This window comes from Pelodiscus sinensis, chromosome 11, assembly GCF_052426305.1.
Source record: "Pelodiscus sinensis isolate ZL-2025 chromosome 11, ASM5242630v1, whole genome shotgun sequence".
NCBI lineage: Eukaryota > Metazoa > Chordata > Testudines > Trionychidae > Pelodiscus > Pelodiscus sinensis.
The window spans coordinates 19298480-19321526 of record NC_143062.1 but is presented as its reverse complement, the minus strand read 5'-3'; the positions used below and the strand labels follow the sequence as shown (position 1 = coordinate 19321526).

Sequence of the window (23047 nt, the reverse complement as noted above, 5' to 3'; positions counted from 1 at the left end):
ACCCATCCTGGCTAATAGGGTTCTGGTCCGTATTCTACGGGAAGCCAGTCTAGATGGCCCATGGTTTCTCCTGGCCTTAAAAATCTGTGACTTTTATTACCCTTTATTTGGCTGTGGTGAGGCCACACCTTGACTGTGTCTAGACTGCATCCCTTTTTCGTAAAAGGGATGCAAATTAGACATATCGCAATTGCAAATGAAGCGGGTATTTAAATCTCCCCTGCTTCATTAGCATAACAATGGCTGCCGCTTTTTTCCGGCAATGAAGTGGGGGAGATTTAAATCCCTGCTTCATTTGCAATTGTGATATGTCTAATTTGCATCCCTTTTACGAAAAAGGGATGCAGTCTAGACACAGCCCTGGAGTATTGTGTCCAGTTCTGGGCCCCCCACTATAGAAAGGATGTGGACGCATTGGAGAGGGTCCAAAGGAGGGCGACCAAAATGATTAGGGGGCTTGAGCACATGACCTATGAGTACAGACTGTAGGATTTGGGTTTGTTTAGTCTGCAGAAGAGAAGAGTGAGGGGGATTTGACAGCAGCCTTCAACTTCCTGAAGGGAGGTTCCAAAGAGAATGGAGAAAGGCTGTTCTCAGTAGTGACAGATGGCAGAACAAGGAGCAATGCTCTCAGGTTGCAGTGGGAGAGGTCTAGGTTGGATATTAGGAAAAACTATTTCACTAGGAGGGTGGTGAAGCACTGGAATGGGTTCCCTAGGGAGGTGGTGGAATCTCCATCCCTAGAGCTTTTTAAGTCTTTGCTTGACAAAGCCCTGGCTGGGTTGATTTAGCTGGGATTGGTCCTGCCTTGGGCAGGGGGATGGACGTGATGACCTCCTGAGATCTCTTCCAGTTCTATGATTCTACTGTTTTCCAGTCACAGATCGGCTTAAACCTTGGAGTAGGAGTTTTGCCTCCAAAATTAGCTACTTGCATTAACTATAGTAACACTAGATGTTCTCAATATCCCTAGAAATGAATCCACCCCCTCTTGGAATCACACCAAGTTCTTCACCTCCTGTAGCAATGAGTCCCATCCACTCATTCCAGGCTATGTAATAAAGTCATTTCTTTTGATGAGCCTCATTTGCTGTCCCCTTGCCCTTGGGTTGGGGGACAAAGGTGCCTGGTCACCTGTCACTCTCCCAGTTGTTATAATACAGATTCTAAACATGTTCCCTCAAATTCGTCTCCTCTCTAATGTGAGCAAACCCCATCCAGACAAGCATTTCTCCCAGGAATTTTACTTGGTCTTTAATAATTCAGTTGCCATGCTCTGCACCCTGTGATTGTCGATCCATACCGCACCAAGAGCATACGCGCCCCGAGAACCAAGTGATGTGCCTGCCACCGCCCCCCTGGGGGAATCCAAGGGACCCCCCCCAACACGCACACAGCCCTACCCAGCCAACCCTGGGGTAAGGGCCTACCCCACTCCTACAAAACAAATTCCCAGCACCCACACCATGACCCTGTTGACACCCCTATTCCCAGCACACTGAACACACACTCATGCTCAGGCAGAGTCTAGCCCCCTCCCGTCCCCCTGCCTTTCTACTCTGCAGCCCAGTCACAAGAGTGGAATCAACGGGGGCTCTCACAGCCCCTCCTCTCCTGCTTCCAGCTGGCGGGGGAGGTGGGGTGTATCAGCGCCAGACTCTTTCGCAGCGATCCCTAGCTGTTAGTTTGAGTGGCAAGAGCAGTTGCGTGGTTAGGAAGGGAATGGGGAGCCTGAACAGCCGAACGCCCACGCCCGGGGTTTGAATGGAGCAGCCTGTCATGCAGGCGTAACACAAGTGCTTCTGTTTATCACCAGCGCCCCAGAGAATCGAGCACAATGCCAGGGAATGTGAACAGCCAAGTAGGAAACTGGCAGGCTGGAGGCTTCAGCATGTGAGATCAACAGCCAGGGATAGAACCCTGGAGTCCTGATTCTCAGCCCCCCCTTGAACTCCCCCCCCCCCAGGGTCTAACTCGCTAGCTCCCACTCCCATCCCAGAGCTGGCGATAGAACCCAGGGGTGCTGGCTCCAACCTCTAACCACTAGACCTCATTGCTAGCTTCCATGGATCAGGCACAGAAGTGGGCTTAAACACATGCTTGCCAGTGGATTCAAATCTGACCCCAGACTGAGCGTCACACACAGTGCTATGGGTAACGCCCCCTCCACCTCTAACACACACCGCTTTCTCCTCCTCCCACATGCACCCCGAGGCTGCTGAGAGCACCTGTCACTCAGGGAAAATGTTTTCCCAGGGAGCCTTTTTAGAAAGGAAAACGGGGTTTCCTCACACACAGAGAATTCCCACAGAACATTTCCACCAGCCTCCGAATTGTTGATTTTTCTTTGAACACTGAAAACTGAACATCATGGGGCCAAACACTGCCTAGCGTTTGGAAGTTCCTAGCGGGAGATGTTAAGGTTCTGGGGAAAACGTCCTGGATTTTCAGCAGCTTTCAGCCCAAACTGTTCCCTTCCAAATTTTCCAGGTCTGGGATGAAAATTTTAGTTTTTTGATGTCAAGTCAAAATGTCCTCCAACAAAGAGCAGACCCACACTCGGCCCTTCCCCAGTATGGTGCTGAACTGGGCCTGTATGGTCCCGCAGCAACACGGCACGATGTCCTACCTCGATGCGGCCAGTATCGGGCTGGAAGCCACGGGAGGGGTCCTCAGTGGTGACGCGGCACTGGATGGCACAGCCATTGATGCGTACGTTGTCCTGTTTCAGGCCCAGCTCTTCCAGGCTCTTCCCCTCTGCGATGTGGATCTGGGCATGCACCAGGTCCACGCTGCCAAGAGAGTAGAAGACGGGAGCTGGGGTTAACTTTCAGCTGACTGCAGGACTGCCAGTGTCTGCCAGAACCGTTCCCAGCAACCCGACCTCCTCTGCAGAGCCCAGGTGTCACTGAACAACCCTCAAATGGGGCACCTAATCCCTATGGCCTGTTATCTCATAGAGAGCCCCCATAATGGCTCACATCACCTGCCACACTTCTCTTCCATTATCCCCCAGTGTCCTCACAGGGCTGGAGAGCTGCAGGTGCATTGGGTCTCCGAACACTCCGGGCTAACACCCTTTGGGATCACATAGGGTTTTCTACCCCCCATTGCAAAGCCCTCTGCAAGCACAGGTCAGGATTGGTAGCCTCATTATTACTACACAAAGGGGAAATGGAGGCATAAAGTGACAGGACAGTCCCCTCCCTCCTCATTTTCCCCTCTCATCCTTTGACTATTGGTCTTCAGAGTAAGGACCATCTCCCACTGCGTGCCTGTGCACTGCGCAGCATGTGTTAGGCACTGAGCCTAACACAATGCCCCCTGACAATCTCAGTGCCTCTGGATGCTACTGGAATGGCACCTAGAATCATGACAAGTTAAGCCAGTGTTTAAATGCTGTGTTGAACAGCAAAGGGATTACTCAAGCAGGTACTTAACTACAAGCGTTTTTTGAAAGGCCAGTAGCAATCTAAATCCTATGGACTTTGTCGGATTGGGGCAATGAATGTCCTTTTAGGGCCTTGATGTGTTTTGCTGAACTGGGCCCACATCGCTGGAATTGTAGCCAGTAATTCTGCCAGTGATGCACGAGACCGGACTAAATCCAGCTCGTGGACACCAGCCAGTCTGATTCTGAATACACTTGAGCGGAGAGCTCAGAAGACAGGGAGCTGGTTTTACAATAGGCCCAGTGAGCCAAGTTCAAGCATTTAAAGTCCTGAGTTGAGTCTCCCTCCCCTGGGGAGGGGAGAAAAGAAATCACGTTTGGTTTAAACGATCAAGAGAGCTTGAAAAAAAAAAACACAAGCCCAACAAACGTGGGGGGTTTATATGTCTTTGGATTCTGAGGCTTTACAAACTCACAACTGAAGGTGGTGCTAATACTCAGAAGCTTAAAGTATTAAATACATAGAGCCCAGTGCGTATGCAAAACTTGTATCTGTATCCAATCCACAAAAATGATCCGTGGATAGAAAGCAGACATCTGTGAGCAGGCATCCGCCAATTTGTTGGGCTCTATAAATATGCCAAGTTTAGCTTAACAGCCATGGAGGGAGAAATTTGGCGGGAAGGGGGAGGGGGGATGTTTAAAGAGCTCAAAGAGGGACAAAGGAAAACTGAAGGAACAATCATTCCTCAGAACAAGATCTACCAGCTACACTGTAGCCTCAGGACAGACAACACAACAAAGAATACACCAAAGAAACAGAGAGCCCCTAACATCAAGGCATCCTCAAGTCCCCAGTTCTCTCAGGCATGGAAAATTGGGTAAAAAAACCCACCACACACGGTTTTCCAGTGTATTGGCAAGTTTAAAATAGAAAAATAAAAGTAAAAATGTAGTCTGAACTGAATGTTTGGTAAATGAAGACTGAAAAAGAAATTCCCTTTGGGTTGAACTAACCCTTTCAGTTCAATGTTGTCAAACCAGAATGTTCGACTGAACTAAAAACATTTCCTCTTCTCATGCACTTGCCACCCCTCAATTCACCATCCTATTTTAAGCAAATTCAAGGAAATTGAGAGGAAAAGCGGTTGTGAATGCAAAGAGTCCCCCTTCTCCCCCCAAAACCTTAACATTGGCCTTTTCAACATTTTTTAATTTGGGGGATTTTTTTCGCCCAAAATGAACAATTCTGCAAAATGGACGGAAATTTGAGAAACGTTTCAGTGTTACAGAACATGCATTTTTGGCATGTTTCATGTGAAGAATTCCACCCAGCTGCATCAAGGCATGCTTAGGCCAGCTACTTCTCAGGATGATGAACAGATTTTAATCACCTTCTCGTGGTCCTGTTTGATCTCTTACATTAGAATTAAGGCTCCCAATATTCTGCTGAGCTTCACCTTCAAAATATACCCCTCTACACTCAGTCAGAGTGCTGCCTACAACATAAGCTCCGGCCTGGCTTGGTAAATTCGACAGAGGTTTGCTTGAGGAGAGGGAGGCAGTACCTGGATCACCATGATGCCCAGGATCCCCTAGTGCTAGGTACTGGGAAGATAGAACAAAGAACCCAACTCTGCTTCTAACAGATGACACATTGTGTCCGTTCTGTTGGACTCGGCTCCTTCTGGGGTTCAAAACTGTATAGGACCGCTCTGTTCACCCCATCGGACCTTCTGGAGGAGCTACCCCAGTCACTCCCTCCAGCTCAAATCTGGCAGGTGAGCTACAGTTCAACTTTTGTGGCCTAAAATGCTTTGAAACCCAAAGGACCAATAGATCTTCCAACCTGACATCCTGTATAGCACAGGCAATTAATCTCACCTGATTCCCCCTGAATTGAACAAAAAGACTTCAGTTAGACCAAAGTATTTCAGTCCTCAGGAGAGAAACTTGTTGTGAGCGTCAGGCAGAGAACAGGAGAGGCAGAGGGTCCTCCATATCCAAAGCCCCTGCGCTGGTAGGAATTGCTGCGTGAACCATGCCTAGTTGATCCCAGCAGGTGTCCTGCGCCCCATGCTGAGGAGCAAAATTAAAACCTCCGGCTGTGTCTAGACTGCATCCCTTTTCCATAAAAGGGATGCAAATTAGACACATCGCAATTGCAAATGAAGCGGGGATTTAAATCCCCCCCCGCTTCATTTGCATAAAAATGGCTGCCGCTTTTTTCCGACTCGGAGCTTTGCCGGAAAAAAGCACCAGTCTAGATGCGGATCTTTTGGAAAATAAAGCCTTTTCCAAAAGATCCCTTATTTTAAGAGGAATAAGGGATCTTTCGGAAAAGGCTTTATTTTCCAAAAGATCCACATCTAGACTGGCGCTTTTTTCCGGCAAAGCTCCGAGTCGGAAAAAAGCGGCAGCCATTTTTATGCAAATGAAGCAGGGGGGATTTAAATCCCCGCTTCATTTGCAATTGCGATGTGTCTAATTTGCATCCCTTTTCCGTAAAAGGGATGCAGTCTAGACACAGCCCCCAGGTTCTTGCCAATCTGACCAGAGGGAAAGTCCTTCCCAGCCCCCAATTTGGTGATTAGCTGGACCCCGAGCATCTGGGTAGAATGCACCAGGCAGGCAGAGAGAGAGGAGTCACTGGAGCACCTCAGTGCACGGACTCTGTCTCCAGCAGGGGCCAATCCCCAAGGCTACAGAGAAACTCCACATGACGGAGAACTCACCCTATCTCTGGGTCAGCAGTTCCAATGGTCAATCTTCTTCCCACTTAAAAACACTTGGCCTCACTTCTGACCAGAACTGGTCCAGCTTCACTTCCTAGCCACAGGATCTCATTCTGCTGCAAAGAGCTCTCTGCTCTCCAAAATCTGCTCCTGCGGCTTAGAAACCAGGACTAAAATCCCCTCTTAAGGACAGTTCAGAAATAGAACGGAACAAATCTCCCCTCCACAGCTGATTGGTTTGGAGCTGGACAAACAGGCTGGATATCAGGTGCAGCAATTTAACAGGGAGAGGGATTAACCACTCCACAGCTGACCCAGGGGTACTCCAGCACATGGTGTATTCAGGTCAAGATCAACTACCTCACTCTAGAAAATTAGCACTAGTTCAACAACTGGGACTGGGAGTCAGGGACTCCTGAGTTCTAATCCTGCCTGCTAAACCCTTTGTCTCTCCATGCCTGTTTTTCCTCCTGCCCTTTGTCTATTCAGACAAAGGGGCAGGATCTGTCACTCTCAGGCCGTGTCCAGACTCAGGGTTTTTTTCGGGAAAAGTAGCCTTTTCCCGAAAAAACTTCCCCTGCGTCCAGACTCAAGCCGCGTTCTTTCGAAATTATTTCGAAAGAACGCGGCTTTTCTTTCGATGGCGGTAAACCTCATTTCACGAGGAAGAACGCCTTCCTTCGAAAGCTCCTCTTGAGTGCATGGATCATAAAATATCGATCACCCTCTAACGTGTGCATGTTGCAGAGGCTGGTGGCCTGTTAGAGCCTTTGTCAGGCATTTGCCTTATTGACTGAGCCTTGATGGAAGGCTCTTTCGAAGGAAGGCGTTCTTCAATGTAAAGAGGCTGTCTTCGAAAGAGAGCATCCAGACTCGCTGGGTGCTCTCTTTCGAAAAAGCGGATTTTTCTTTCGAAAGATCCGCCTGCAGTCTAGACGCGATCTTTCGAAAGATGCTCTTTCGAAAGATGCTTTCGAAAGAGCATCTTTCGAAAGAAGCCTGCAGTCTAGACATAGCCTCAGTGTGTTGGGCAGGGCCCATCTAGGGATGTGAACGACTAGTCAACTATCCAATAAGAATTTGCTTATCAGATAGTCGATAGGCTAGTTGACTGGTTGCTTCCCCCCACCCCTTGCTGCCTCTATCAGAAAGAGGCAGCAAAGGGGGTGAGAGGAAGAGTGCTTCAAATCGGCTGTGCCATGTGGAGCCGGGGGCCAGACCCCGGGCTTCACACGGTGCTGCCACTTTGAAACATTACGTGCAGAGCCAGCTGGGGTGTCCCCAGGCTGCATGTGGCGTTTCAAAGCGGCAGTACCGCACGGAGCCTGGGGTCAGCAGGAGAGTCCCCAGTGTTTTCACCTTTGAAGTGTAGCAACTGTCCTATGGCTGTTGCTACACTTCAAAGGCAAAGGTGCCCTATCAACTATCAAATAGTCAATGAAAATTGCCTCAACTATTCGATTAGTCAGTTAATCGAAATTTAACATCCCTACCCAGATCTCAGCTGGGGTCGGGGCAGCCTCCAGCAGAACAGGGTGCTGGTGTGTGGCCTCTAACACAGAATCCTAAAGACTGAGGTTTATACAATGCTGTCAAAGTGACAAATGAGCCATCAAGGCTCAGTCAATAAGGCAAATGCCTGACAAAGGCTCTAACAGGCAACCAGCCTCTGCAACATGCACACGTTAGAGGGTGATCGATATTTTATGATCCATGCACTCAAGGCTGGGTTAGAAACGCAGCGGTTTTAAATACATCTGCTTGTGACATAACCCCGGGCAGCTTAGACCTTGCCTTTATGTAGAGAGATCCCGAGTGGGGCCCAGTGACGAGAGTGGGAGTCAGGACTCCTGGGTTCTCTTCCCAACTCTGCAGTGAAGGACTCTGTGCCGGTTTCCTGCTCTCACCCACTAAATAGCACTGCCCTCCCAGAGTCAGAGGGAACCCTGTCCCCCAGATCTAACCACAGGCTCGAACTGAGGCAAGTGGCTTTAATAAAGGGGCTGTATTAAAACAGAGCCAAAAACTCCCAGGCTACGTCTAGACTGGCATGATTTTCCGGAAATGCTTTTAACGGAAAAGTTTTCCCTTAAAAGCATTTTCGGAACAGAGCGTCTAGATTGGCACAGACGCTTTTCCGCAAAAGCACTTTTTGTGGAAAAGCATCCGTGGCCAATCTAGACGCGCTTTTCGGCAAAAAAGCCCCGATCGCCATTTTCACGATTGGGGCTTTTTTGTGGAAAACAAATCTCTGCTGTCTACACTGGCCCTTTTGGGCAAAAGTTTTTTGGAAAAAGACTTTTGCCCAAACGGGAGCAGCATAGTATTTCCGCAAAAGCACTGACAATCTTACATGAGATCGTCAGTGCTTTTGCAGAAATTCAAGCGGCCAGTGTAGACAACTGGCAAGTTTTTCCGGAAAAGCAGCTGATTTTCTGGAAAAAGTGGCCAGTCTAGACACAGCCACAGGGTATGTCTACACTGCGTTCCTCTTTCGAGAAAGGAATGCAAATGCAGGGGAGCAAAATTGCAAATGGTGCATGGATTTGAATTTCCCGTGCTTCATTTGCATAATCGCAGCCGGCCGCTTTTTCGAAATACCCTATTTTGAAAGAAAAAAAACGCTGTTATTTAGGTTAAAGGGTTATTTCAAAAGAAGGGTTTTTTTTTAAAATAACCCCATCTAGACTGCGTTTCTTCTTAAAAATAGAGTATTTTGAAAAAGTGGCCTGCTGTAATTATGCAAATGAAGCATGGGAAATTCAAATGCGCGCTTCATTTGCAATTTTGCTGGCCTGCATTTGCATTCCTTTCTCAAAAGAGGAATGCAGTGTAGACATACCCACGGTGAGAGACCGTCACTAGCCCAAAGAGCTCGCAATCTGAACAAGGAGTAGGAGGGGAAACTGAGGCCTTGCTCCAAGCAGGTCCTGCAAGTCCCAAGCCCTAGCCCAAGGCCACCTCTGCTACAACAACCTGTGTCTGAAGAGTCAGAATGGGTTATCCCAGGAGGCTGGGATCCCAAGGTGCTGTGGGCTAGAACTGAGATGCACCAGCAGAACTGTGTGTGAAGGGAGCCCAGGGCTAGCATAGCAGGAGCTGGGGTGGGGAGTAAAAAGCAGCAGCAGAGCTAAGGGGAGCCCAGAGCTAGGATAACAGGGACCGTGGATTGGGACTGAGGGGTACCAGCCAAGCTGGGGGTATGACGAGGGATACCATTTGCAGGGCAACGGCAGCTCCATGATGGAGATTTGCCTATTGCCTGCCCCTGTCCAAACCTCAGCCTCATTTTCACAGACCATGGATCCACTGCTGTTCCCCAGACAAATACGGGGTGACAGACAGCACTGTTGCTGGGGTAAACACTCCAGCCCATACAGAGCAGCTGATGCATAGGGAGGATAGGAGTCTGGGCTCTGATCTAAGCAGCAGCTCACCTTCTCAGCAAGGCCAGGGGCCTGCCCTGCCAGTGCCGAGGCTCGCTATTCCCAGAGGAATCTGGAGAGGGACCATAGCCCCAATGAACAGCACCTGGTGACAATCGCTGTCTGAAGGGAAGGGTGCAGCAATGGATACATATGGTGTCCAGGAAACGCTGTGGGACAGTGCCCCCCACAGAGCTGCCGTTGCACTGCATGCTCCAGCGCTGTCCTTGCACCCACTCCCCTGCTCTGCCAGCGCCCCTCCACCCTGCCTCCAGCCCCGCCTCACATTCCCCCCTGCTCTGCCAGTGCCCCTCCACCCTGCCTCCAGCCCCGCCTCACATTCCCCCCTGCTCTGCCAGTGCCCCTCCACCCTGCCTCCAGCCCCGCCTCACATTCCCCCCTGCTCTGCCAGTGCCCCTCCACGCTGCCTCCAGCCCCGCCTCACATTCCCCCCTGCTCTGCCAGCGCCCCTCCACCCTGCCTCCAGCCCCGCCTCACATTCCCCCCTGCTCTGCCAGCGCCCCTCCACCCTGCCTCCAGCCCCGCCTCACATTCCCCCCTGCTCTGCCAGCGCCCCTCCACCCTGCCTCTAGCCCCGCCTCACATTCCCCCCTGCTCTGCCAGCGCCCCTCCACCCTGCCTCCAGCCCCGCCTCACATTCCCCCCTGCTCTGCCAGCGCCCCTCCACCCTGCCTCCAGCCCCGCCTCACATTCCCCCCTACTCTGCCAGCGCCCCTCCACCCTGCCTCCAGCCCCGCCTCACATTCCCCCCTACTCTGCCAGCGCCCCTCCACCCTGCCTCCAGCCCCACCTCACATTCCCCCCTGCTCTGCCAGCGCCCCTCCACCCTGCCTCCAGCCCCGCCTCACATTCCCCCCTACTCTGCCAGCGCCCCTCCACCCTGCCTCCAGCCCCGCCTCACATTCCCCCCTGCTCTGCCAGCGCCCCTCCACCCTGCCTCCAGCCCCGCCTCACATTCCCCCCTGCTCTGCCAGCGCCCCTCCACCCTGCCTCCAGCCCCGCCTCACATTCCCCCCTGCTCTGCCAGCGCCCCTCCACCCTGCCTCCAGCCCCGCCTCACATTCCCCCTGCTCTGCCAGCGCCCCTCCACCCTGCCTCCAGCCCCGCCTCACATTCCCCCCTGCTCTGCCAGCGCCCCTCCACCCTGCCTCCAGCCCCGCCTCACATTCCCCCCTACTCTGCCAGCGCCCCTCCACCCTGCCTCCAGCCCCGCCTCACATTCCCCCCTACTCTGCCAGCGCCCCTCCACCCTGCCTCCAGCCCCGCCTCACATTCCCCCCTACTCTGCCAGCGCCCCTCCACCCTGCCTCCAGCCCCGCCTCACATTCCCCCCTACTCTGCCAGCGCCCCTCCACCCTGCCTCCAGCCCCGCCTCACATTCCCCCCTACTCTGCCAGCGCCCCTCCACCCTGCCTCCAGCCCCGCCTCACATTCCCCCCTGCTCTGCCAGCGCCCCTCCACCCTGCCTCCAGCCCCGCCTCACATTCCCCCCTGCTCTGCCAGCGCCCCTCCACCCTGCCTCCAGCCCCGCCTCACATTCCCCCCTACTCTGCCAGCGCCCCTCCACCCTGCCTCCAGCCCCGCCTCACATTCCCCCCTGCTCTGCCAGCGCCCCTCCACCCTGCCTCCAGCCCCGCCTCACATTCCCCCCTACTCTGCCAGCGCCCCTCCACCCTGCCTCCAGCCCCGCCTCACATTTCCCCCTGCTCTGCCAGCGCCCCTCCACCCTGCCTCCAGCCCCGCCTCACATTCCCCCCTACTCTGCCAGCGCCCCTCCACCCTGCCTCCAGCCCCGCCTCACATTCCCCCCTACTCTGCCAGCGCCCCTCCACCCTGCCTCCAGCCCCGCCTCACATTCCCCCCTGCTCTGCCAGCGCCCCTCCACCCTGCCTCCAGCCCCACCTCACATTCCCCCCTGCTCTGCCAGCGCCCCTCCACCCTGCCTCCAGCCCCGCCTCACATTCCCCCCTGCTCTGCCAGCGCCCCTCCACCCTGCCTCCAGCCCCGCCTCACATTCCCCCCTACTCTGCCAGCGCCCCTCCACCCTGCCTCCAGCCCCGCCTCACATTCCCCCCTGCTCTGCCAGTGCCCCTCCACCCTGCCCCGGCTCTGCCAATGCCTTTCAATCCCAATGGGCGCTGCAGGTCAGGATTTAGAGGCATTAGCCGAGTTCATGGGGGTGGAGGCTGGGACAACAGGGGGCTGGGACTAGGGGCCAAAGTTAGAGCTGATATTAACAATTCCACCCTGCTCCTCCAGTCACACAAACAGCTGGTACAAAGTGCTGCTACTACGGCTTATTAATCACCCTCATTTTGCCTGGCATAGGTCAGCAGCTGTTCCCACCCTTTTGTGAAGCAAAGCATGAGGTGTTTCAGGAAGATGCAGCTTCAGTTCTCAAGAAGGGTCTTTTCAAAATGTCAGATGGATCTAGTTCTTCATCGCATTAGCCTGGGGAACTCATGGCCATTGGATCCCACTGCCACTCATCCTGCTTCCAAGTGTAGAAACAAGAGGAGAGGGAATGAGCCAGGAAGTAGCAAAATCAGGACTGATCAATGGATAGTGCTTAATGCTGGTGCCCTTTCATCCCAGGCTAATTGCTGGTAGGCAGAGCCTTGCTAGATTGTTCCCATTTGGAGAAGAAATAGATGATCCCAGTCTGCTATTTCTTTAGTGCCACTCTATTCATTTCCTAAGCATACAGAGAAAGTTTTGTTCCCTGAACTGGCAGTTGCCTAGGTCTGAAAGCCCCTGCATGTCACCAGCCAGTCCCATTCTGTGCCCAAAAGCCCTGTCTCTCTGCTTCCACTTAGGGTCCCTCTGGTGACTGCTTTGCTAACAGTTTGGGTCGCCCACCCAGACACACACAGGGGCAACCATTCAACACACCAGTCCCTCCATCTGCAATCAGGAAACCGCATTTGACTACTCGGTTTAGCTTCTGATCAGCCTTGCCATGCGGAGCACTTCCCATGGCTTCTCCAGCTCTCTCACGTCTCTGGATGGTGCTTCGCACATCTGCCAGCATTAGCCAGGTCTATACATCAAATGCCTCCTGGATGGCAACTTGTTATCACCATCCAGGGTAGGGACAGGCCGCCCTATGAGCGTGGGAAACTCATCGCTAGAAGATCCCACCACTATTCACCCTGCCTTAACATGCTAGAATGAAGGCGAGCAGGGTAGGGGCACTGGTGTATAGTGGGGGTGCTGAGCACCATTGCACCAGACTGTAAACCCTGTACAGGCAGTCCCCGACTTACGCGGATCCGACTTATGTCAGATCCACAGCTACGAACGGGGCTTTTCTTGCCCCGGAAGACGGGAGCGGCGGGACGCCCAGATGAGCCGCGGTCCCGCCGCCCACGTTCTCCGGGGCGAGAAAAGCTGCTCAGCATCTCCCTGGTCTGCTGGTCAGACGTAGCGGAGGCGTAGCGGTTCTGGACCGGAACAAGCTGGGACTGCTCGGTCCCAGTTCGCGCAGGGCCCAGCAGCCCTTGTTCTTGTCAGCCTGGGCTGGCCATGGACAGGGGCTGCTGCCAGAGCAGACACCTCAATGCCCCACTCCACTGCCTCTAGGGGGCAGGCATCACTGCGGAGATGGTGCTGGGGGAACTGGCTTTTAAGCTGTCTCCTAGAGGGCAGTGATAGAAATGCAGCCGTGTTAGTCTGGTGGAGCTGAAACAAAATACAGGACTGTGTAGCACTTTAAAGGACTATGTAGCACTTCTGATCTGAGGAAGTGGGTCTGGCCCACGAAAGCTCATCACCTAATAAACCATCTTGTTAGTCTTTAAAGTGCTACATAGTCCTAGAGGGCAGTTATTCTGTTGCTCCCCATTAGGGGGTGTCTTGCACCTTCCCCTAACAAAGCTGGTGCTAGCTACTGTCAGAGACGGGACACCAGGCAAGATGGTCCCATTGAAACATATTCTACTGATCCCCCCTCCACTCTCAGGGAAACTATTAAATCTGTTGACCAGATGGGGAGACTGATACAAAGAAAGGCTACAGGGTATGGCCTATATCAGTAGGAGAGCTGAGAATAGAGCACAGGCGTCTTTACTCCCAGCTCCCCCTGCTCCAACCACTAGAGCCCACTCTCCTCCAGAGGTAAGACAGAACCCAGGAGGAATAATCCTACTCCTACCACCTAGTTGTCTGCGATGGATTTCCAGCTATTCTGGGGGAAGACAGATTGCTCTGATGGGGACAGGGGGCTCAGGCTGAAAGGTACTAGAGAAATCTCAGCTCCATGAATGGAGCCAGGTCCATTGTCCCTCCATGAATAAATGCCCATCAAATAGCGTTATCTTCCAAAGACAGGCAGCCACCTCGCACAATGCCAGCAACAAAGCTTGATGGCCGCTGTAGCTGAGGTGGGGCCATCTATGCCTGCATGGAGCTGACACAAGTTAATAGTGCCTCGCCATCACACAATGTATATACTTCTAATGTGTCCATGCAGGAAGTGGAGGGGGGCAGGTACCAGGCTATACACATCTTCTGGTCAGCCCTGGTTGAGGGGCAGCGTGGGCTGAGGTGTAGATGACTCTGGGGTGGGGCATGAGAGCTGTTTAGGCAGGAATCCGTTTTCTGGCTCTGAGATGTAGCCACTGCTGAGGTGGAGCTGGGGGCGCAGGACAGGGCTGATTATATAGGGACCTCTTATTAGTTCAAGGACATTCCGTGGCTAGTGTTATACATGAGGTCAAACGATGTGATCACAACGAGCCCTTTGAGCCTTGACATTTATGAACTCCTCACTTCGTGCTGAGATGCAGCTGCCTCTGGGGTGGGGTGCCGGGGCTCTTTATACAGGGCTCTCTCACACAATGCTGAGCAGCACCTGCCTTTGGGGTGGAATTTGGGGGCTGTTTGTAAAATTACAGCTGTTGCAGGAAGAGGTGGCAGGGGACAGGCCAGCACTGGCAATTCAGCAGCCTATCTCAAAGTATTTTACTGCTGCAATTAAGATCCCAATGGCTGAGGGGCCCCCCAGCAGGACAGAGAGGTTAAATGACTAGCCCAAGGTGACCGTGGTAGAGCTGGAATTAAAATGAGTTAGTGACAGGATGTCACACATCCCGCCCTCTAGCCGGGCCACCCTGCAGACAGAATGGGATGGGGAAAGCCTTCACAGGAGCAGTGGATAGGTCTTGGAAGTGGGAGCCAGGATGTCTAGGTTCTGTATCCAGGCCTGGCTGGGAAGTGGGGGATCTAGCGAGGTAAGAACTGGAAGCCAGGTTCCTTCCCCTGGTTTGGGAGGGAGGCCAAGTCTACTGGTTGCAGGGGACAGAATTCCATCTTCACCTCGAGGGCAGTGGTGTTCAGAACACAGGGGCCTTGGAGCCAAGACTCCCATGTTCTAGCCCAGCTCCAGGAGAGAAGCAATGTCCAGTAGTTAGCTCAGGTTGTGCTTGAACGGCACGAAAAGGGCTTTTTATATGATGGAGACGTCCACTGTGCATGAATGCCGCCTTCTCCCTGGAACCTGCTCTCATACCTATCAGCAGCTCCCTGACATGGCTATTTAGACTCTTCTCCTCTTGACAAATTGGTTCCGAGCTGGATGTATTTATTTCATGCAGGCCCAACAGTCCTTAGATTGTTGTTTGGGCCTTTTAGCGTGGTGATTAATTGGAAAAGGTTGGAGTTTTTTATGTTCATTAAAGGTTACAGGATAAATATGCAAATATCTCAATTTAAAGAGCTGAGTGCGTTGTAAAAGCAGCCTGCACACTGGCCCCAGCGTGGCTATAAATCTAGGTACATATTAGCAAAATAAATATAAACTAGGTCTCCTATTAAAGAAGCTTGAAAGGTGGGTTGTTTGTGCACTGACAGCAGGATTCAAAAGCTCTTTACAGGGCAAATCCACTGCTATCTACCACAGTTTCCATCTGCAACCCTCACTATAGCATGGAACTTTGGGACCATGAACGGATGTATTCGTATGTCAGTAAAGGGTAACTGAATTTGAGGGGGGCTCCACTTTATAGGATCAGAACCTCATTTTTTGGGGGTGCTACACATATTCCTGCTTGAAATCAAGTAGGCTCTGCTGCTCCAAATGTAGATAAATCTATGTATTAAGTATCTTCACATAATTTCATATGACTTTGCATTGTGCTGTTTTGTACAGGCAGTCCCCGGGTTACGTACAAGATAGGGACTGTAGGTTTGTTCTTAAGTTGAATCTGTATGTAAGTCGGAACTGGCGTCCAGATTCAGCCGCTGCTGAAACTGATCAGTTTCAACAGCGGCTGAATCTGGACGCCAGTTCTGACTTACATACAGATTCAACTTAAGAACCCCAGGCGTCCCCAAGTCAGCTGCTGCTGAAACTGATCAGCGACTGATTCCAGGAAGCCTGGGGCAGGGGCTTCCTGTAGTCAGCCACTGGTCAGTTTCAGCAGCGGCTGACTTGGGGACGCCTGGGGCAGAGCAGCTGGGGTGCTGCTGGGTTGGTCCAGTAGCGCCGCCGCTCCTCAGCGCTACTGGACCAACCCAGCAGCACCCAAGCTGCTCTGCCCCAGGCGTCCTGATTCAGCTGCTGCTGAATCTGACCAGCAGTGGCTGAATCAGGAGCCTGGGGCAGAACAGCTGGGGTGCTGCCCGGTTGGTCCAGTAGCGCCCAGAGCGGCGCTACGGGACCAACTGGCAGCGCCCCAGCTGCTGTACCACAGGTGTCTGGAGCAAAGCCACGGAGCACGGGGGCAGCGGGACAGCCCAGACGCGCCGTGGCTGTTCGCGTGCACCGCGGCTTTGCTCTGCTTTGCTCCCCCCCCCCCCCGGTCTGCAGACCAGGGGGATGGGGGGGGAGGGCAAAGCAGAGCCAAGCCGCGGAGCGCGCTGCCAGCTGACAGCCCAGACGCGTCTGGGCTGTCAGCTGATCGTGCGCTCCGCGGCTTGGCTCTGCTTGGCTCTGCTTTGCCCCCCGTCCCCCCCCGTCCCCCTGGTCTGCAGACCAGGGGGAGGGGGGGGGGCAAAGCAGAGCCAAGCCTCGGAGCAAGTGGGCAGCGGACAGCCCTGTCCGCTGCCCACGTGTTCCGCCGATTTGCTTCCTCTCCCTGGTCTGCTGGAGACCAGGGAGAGGAACCCCGTTCGTAACTGCGGATCCGACATAAGTCGGATCCGCGTAACTCGGGGACTGCCTGTATTTCATATGACTTGGCATTGTGCCTTTCCATATAACCTTGTATTAGACCCCTATTTGATATGGGAACTTTGTATTAGAACCCTATATAGAAAACTTGTAGAAAACTGGGTATAAAGTTAAAGTGGAAGAAGAATGTCTTTTTGCTAGGAGTAGAATAAGATCTACCCCCCCCCCCCCACTCTGTAATCAATTGCCCTGTTGAATGAATGAGGTGTGAATGAGTAAGACTTGGAAGCCAAGCACCTCCAGACAACTACAACAGTTGAAGAGGGGGTGGAAGCCAGATCCAAGGACAATAAAACTTGTCAAGTGGGCTCAAGAAAGAAGAGCAGACATATTGACAGCCTTGGGGATTAGAAGCAAGCACCTTCTTTGGAAAACACCCTCTCTGAACAGCATTGGGACAACACCCAAAGAGAAGCAGCACAAAGGACCAATGGACACAGACCTAGATTTTGAATCTGGGATAGATTTGCATGAGAGGGAAGCTGCTATAAAAATGAAGTGTCTTGCAGAGGACCCCGGTCTAATCTTGTCACCATCGGTCTAATCTTGTCACCATCGGAGCATCGATGTGTGTGTGTGTGTGTGTGTGTGTGTGTGTGTGTGTGTGTGTGTGTGTGTGTGTGTGTGTGTGTGTGTGTGTGTGTGTGTGTGTGTGTGTGTTGGGATTGGTCCTGCCTAGAGCAGCAGGCTGGACTTGATGACCTTCTGAGGTCTTTTCCAGCTCTATGGTTCTATGAATCTAAGATTCTATGAGTGATATATATATCATATGCATATGATGAGTCTTGATTGATCTATGTATGTTCAATAAATGTGGCGTTTTGCCTTATCCCTCTGAAAAAGATCCCGGGTGCTTCTTTTAAGTACAACACAGATGCTGCACGACACACAAGAGATAGTCCCTGCCCCAAAGACCTGAAAGTCTAAACAAATAAAAGGACTGGAGGGGAAACTGAGGCATGGAAAAGTAAAGACTTACCCTAGGTCAGAGGCAGAACACAGAATTAGAACCCAGGAGTCATGACTCCCACTCCTAGGGGCCTCCCCTCTAAACCAAACCTCTCAATTTAACCTAGCATTGACCATGGGGGTGAAATGAAATGGGATCCGCATTTTACAAGTGCAGAAGCCGAGGCACTGAGCAACTTAAGGTCATGCATGGGAGCTAGGAATTGACCCCAGATCTCTGGAGTCCCAGCTTGGTGCCATAACCCCAGCCTGAAAGTTGGCTTAGGAAACAGCCCAAAGTTTCTTGGGACTTTCAGGTCTGGCCAGCCTGCCAAGTGTTTGCAATGGTAAATACTCTAACGTTATAAACATAAGAACAGCCATAGTGGGTCAGAGCAAAAGCCCATCTAGCCCAGTGTCCTGTCTGCTGATAGTGGCCAATGCCAGATGCTCCAGAGGGAGTGAACAGAACAGGCAATCATCAAGTATTCCACCCCTATCACCCATTTCCAGCTACTGACAAAGAGAGGCTAGGGACACTATTCCTGCCCAACCTGGCTAAGAGCCACTGATGGACCTAACCTCCATGAAAACTGGCCTGTAGAAGCTGTTTTGAGGAGAACAAGTTATCCGAGCAGACAATAACTGTTACAGCAAAAGACAGCAGATGGTGCTGTTTTAGGCAACATCACAAGTTTCAGTGCAAGAGAAGCAGGAGGCCTAGTGGGTAGTGCAGGAGCAGTGGGAATGGAGCATGATCCAAATTTAGGACAACCAGCAGAAAATCTTCCAAGCTTCCACTCCTATTGCTTCTAACTCACAAAACAGATTCTCAGCACCATCTCTTTCCTGCCAGAGGGCAAAAGGGCCTTTAATTTGGATAAATACAAGGTTTCCGGTGTCAGATCTCAGGCGATCAAGGATACAAGAGGTGACATCGGCTAAGGCCAGCCAAAAGCAACAAGCTTAGCTTAGCGGTTTCATGGCAGTTTGCAACAGACAAGGGGTTTACAGAGAACAGAGAGCCCTGCTGGGACAGTGCGAGTCAAAGGAAGAGCTGCAGCAGATGATGTGTCATTTCAGCAAAGGACCTTGAGATTCGGCACTGGCTGTAATATAGCGCTGCATGTTTGTGTGATAAATATTTTATATTGCACCCACTGGAGTGACAGAGGCCCGTGGCAAGAGAAATCAGACAGGCCGCCAGCAAGTCTCACAAATCAAAAAGTGCTCTGACATCCTCATTGTTCGTTATTAGGTGCATTGTGGTAGCAGCTACAGTCCCCAACCAAAGCTTGGGCCTCTGTTGTGCTGGGTGCTGCACAGACAGTAACAGGCTGCCCCAAAAGCGACGAAGAGTCCTGTGGCACCTTATAGACTAACTGAAGTGTAGGAGCATAAGCTTTCGTGGGCAAAGACCCACTTCGTCAGATGGCATGCATCTGACGAAGTGGGTCTTTGCCCACGAAAGCTTATGCTCCTACACTTCAGTTAGTCTATAAGGTGCCACAGGACTCTTCGTCGCTTTTGCAGATTCAGACTAACACGGCTACCCCTCTGATACCAGGCTGCCCCAAGCCACTTCTAGTCGAAATATGCCAAGGCTGGGAGGGGAAGCCAAGGCATAAAGATGGGAGGGACTGGCCCAGGGTCACCAACAGAACTAGGAACAGAGCCCAGGAGGTTCTGATTCCCAGTGTACTCCTAGTTCTAACCATTGCAGTCTACTCTCTCCCCTGCACTAGGAATACGCCCTGAAGTCCAGTCTGCCCCACTCCGACCACTGCACCCTCATTTCCATCCCAGCGCTGAGGATGAAACGCAGGAGTCCTGACTCTCAGCCCCTCCTGTGGACTCTAACCACTGGATCCCTCTCCCCTCCCAGGGCCAAGAACAGAATCCAGGAGTCCTGGCTTCCATCCCCATCCCCATCTGCTCTAACAATCAAGGCACATTGCCTCTATTACACAGCAAGGAACCGAACACCAACCAGGCGCTCAGAAAGAATCGTTCTAGAGGAAGGGCGTAAATATACTTGCTTTTTGTGTATTTTTTATGGTGTATTGATCTCCAGGGACTGTAATTTGTCTGGCGTGTGCCAAAGCATGCAAGCAATTACACAGCTCAGGCTCCTTCTCAGCCTGCTCCCTGGAGCTGGGGGGATAGAGAGGATCTCAGTAGAAATGCCAGCATATATAGCTAGCTCCAGGCACTGACACACATGAGGTCATATGTAGAGTTTATTAAATGTGCATGCAATGTATAATGAAGAGGTATTTAATATATTATATTTGTATGCTGCATCTTACGCTTACACACACTACATTAAACATGCCCCTGACATGTTACACATGCACGTTATAACAGTTGCATGAGTGAATTATATTTGCATGCATATGCATATTTGCATGCAGTAAATACCTAATGGTGTGAGATATATCAGGGTATGTCTACACTACCTCGGTAGTTCGAGCTAGGTAGGGTAATGAGGGCAAGCGGAGTTGCAAATAAAGCCCGGGATTTAAATCTACTGGGCTTCATTTGCATGTTTCCGGGTGCCGCCATTTTTAAATCCCCCTTAGTCCGAACCCCGTGCCCGCGGCTACACGCGGCACGGACTAGGTAGTTCGAATTAAAGATCCTAATTCAAACTACTGTTACTCCTCATTCCACGGCCATTTTTATTTTAATGAAGCAGGGATTATTTAAATCTCCGCTTCATTGACTATGCCGAGTAAACTATTTTACATGGCTCCGTCAACGGAGCCATGTAGTCTAGACGTACCCTATTTTCATGCAGCATGTTACATACACCTGCAGTATATTTAACAGGCACTTGAAATATGCACACAAGCTATATATCTTTATGCAATATATTGCTTATGCACACAGGATATTAATTATCCATGCAGTACATTATATTTTGATCCACTGTATTAATAAGCATATAGTATACTAGATGTGCATATTGCATACATATTTGCATACAGTATATTGCATTATGAACACAGCACATAAGTTTGTGTACGTATGCAATCTATTACATTATCACATAGTATACTACATATGCATACTGTATATTAGATTTGCATGCAGTATATGTGTGCATGTGTGTCTACATTTTACATAAAAATCTTGGCATGTGGTAAATTTCCTTTGCAGACAGCATATTGGGATTGGAAGCTGCATGTGTATTTGCATGCAGCATATTGCAGTATGCACACAATATATCTATAACGGCATGTAGTCAATTACATTTGCACTGCAGCAGGCACATCGATTTTCAATGCCACCAGATCTCTTGCTTCTGGATTTCCTGCCACCTCAAATTAGACCCCCCCCCCCCCCAATAAATGAGGCAAAATTATCTCTGCTAATGCTGCAGCGCCCCAGCCGGGTGCAAAATGGCCGGCTGTTTTGGATGGCTGGGCCACGTAATGAACACAGCACGTTCTGTATGTCTGGCCCCGACCTTAAGCTTCAGCAACCTTTGCTGTTAAGTTCTGAGCCATTCATTCGCACAGTGCTGAAGAATTCAAAAGAGGAGATGGAAACTTTCCAAGAGCACCACTGGGAAAGGAGAGAGGGATCATAGTGCGGGCACCTACAAATACAAACACACACAACACCTACCACACACCCGATTCTCACCAGCAGGGAGCAGAAATCCCCCCCCCCCCCCATACAAGCTGAGAACATGGGAACTGTCCTGCAAAATCAGCCCAATGGTCACAACTAACCAGGTATCTGATCCCCTCCCAAGCCCATCCCTGCTGTGTTGGATCAGTGTGAGGGGGTCATCCAGACAGGTATCCCTCCCTGCACCCCAAGATCACACCAACATGCCCATCTAGCCTGTCGTGGGGTCTCTGCCAAAGGCTGTTCCCAGCAGGTTCAGAAGAAGGTTCAGAAAACCTCAAGAGCCTTCTGATACCATGACCCTGACTCTGCTGGCAGCCAGCACGGGCTGTGCCTTAGACCTGAAGAGAACTGTTTTGACTTTCAGCACTAATGCCATCTAACCAGATCCCTGCCTGCTCCCAGTTACGGTGCGTCTACACTGCAAGGCTTACCTCGAAATAAGCTAGGCAAACTGAGCTACGTCAATTGCGTATCTTATTTCAAAATAGGGAGCGTCTACACGGCACTCGTTCCGAAATAGAGCCCTCTTCCTCCGACTTCCCGTATTCCTCGTACCGTGAGAGTTACAGGAGTCGGAGTAAGAAGTCCTCCAGCTTGATAGTATTTTGACACTATTTCGAAGTAACTGCCTGCTGTGTAGACGCAGACTAAGTTATTTCAGAACAGTGTTGCAGTGTAGACAAATCCTTAGTTGTGCACCAGCACTTTGCCATCGGCCAAGCACCAGCCCTCATACTACCCCCATGTGGTGGGGAAGCACGGCATCCTCAGCTTGCAGAGTGGGAAACAGACACTCAGACTAGACTACAAAGATAAATTGGAAAAAGAAATGTATCTTTTTCTGATTTACTTCCAAAAGAGGCTTTTCCAAAATTTGGCCCATTTACACAGGGCCCAATTTTGGGGAAAAAACCCTCTTTCGGAACCTCCCTTCTTCTTCGTAAAATGAGGTTTACAGGGATGCCAACAAAACGTGTCCTCTTTACTGATATTTTTTTCGGAAAACCAGATGCGTTCCTTAGACGTGGCAGAGCTTTTCCGGGAAACCTCCGATATCCCGGAAAAGCTCTGCAGTCTAGACATACCCTCAGTGACTTGCCCAAAGTCTGCAGCAGAGCAGAGATAGAGCCTAGGGGTCCTAGCTCCCAGGTCCTCAGCTCTAATCCACTACACCCCACTGCCCTCGCAGAGCCAGCTGACTCCCAGCACTTCCTGCTCTAACCATTAGACATCACTGTCTTCCCACAGATGGAAACAGAATCTCAGAGGCTTGACCCCCACAGTCGTCTGTTCTAATCACTGGACCCCACTTCGCTGCCAGGACTCCTCACCTAGGAGAAGAGTGTAATGGGTCTGAGCAGGAGGGCTGGGAGCGAGGACTCCTGGGTTCTCTCCCAAGGTCTGGGACAGGAGCAGAGACTAGTGATTTGAGGAGGTGACTGGGTCCATGTACAAAAATCAGTCCGAAGCCCCTCAGCCACCCAAGACAGGAGAGAACTTCCTGCTGCCCCCACCACTTCCCCCACAGATAACTGAAGCGAAGAGGAAAGGTGAGGCAGGCTCCCTGGATCAGCCTGGACTCTCACCCAATTCACGAAAAAAACCAGACAGGAAAATAAAAGCAACAAGGAGGTGGGAGAGTTTCTCTAACCACAAGCAGCAGCGCCTGCCACTGCACAATGGAGAGCCGGATGCATGCTAGGGTGGAGGAAGA

The 23047-nt window shown here is 51.5% G+C and overlaps 1 protein-coding gene across 13 annotated transcripts in view; it reads right to left on the bottom strand.

Annotated features, from left to right (window-relative positions):
* Positions 1–23047, bottom strand: part of PC (pyruvate carboxylase) — a 241752-nt gene that overhangs the window by 85731 nt on the left and 132974 nt on the right. For all 13 annotated transcript variants that reach the window (XM_075939025.2, XM_075939017.2, XM_075939019.2 and 10 more), the window contains one exon: positions 2630–2792. In XM_075939025.2, the coding sequence (XP_075795140.1) occupies positions 2630–2792 (163 nt within the window). The remainder of the gene's footprint in view (positions 1–2629; positions 2793–23047) is intronic.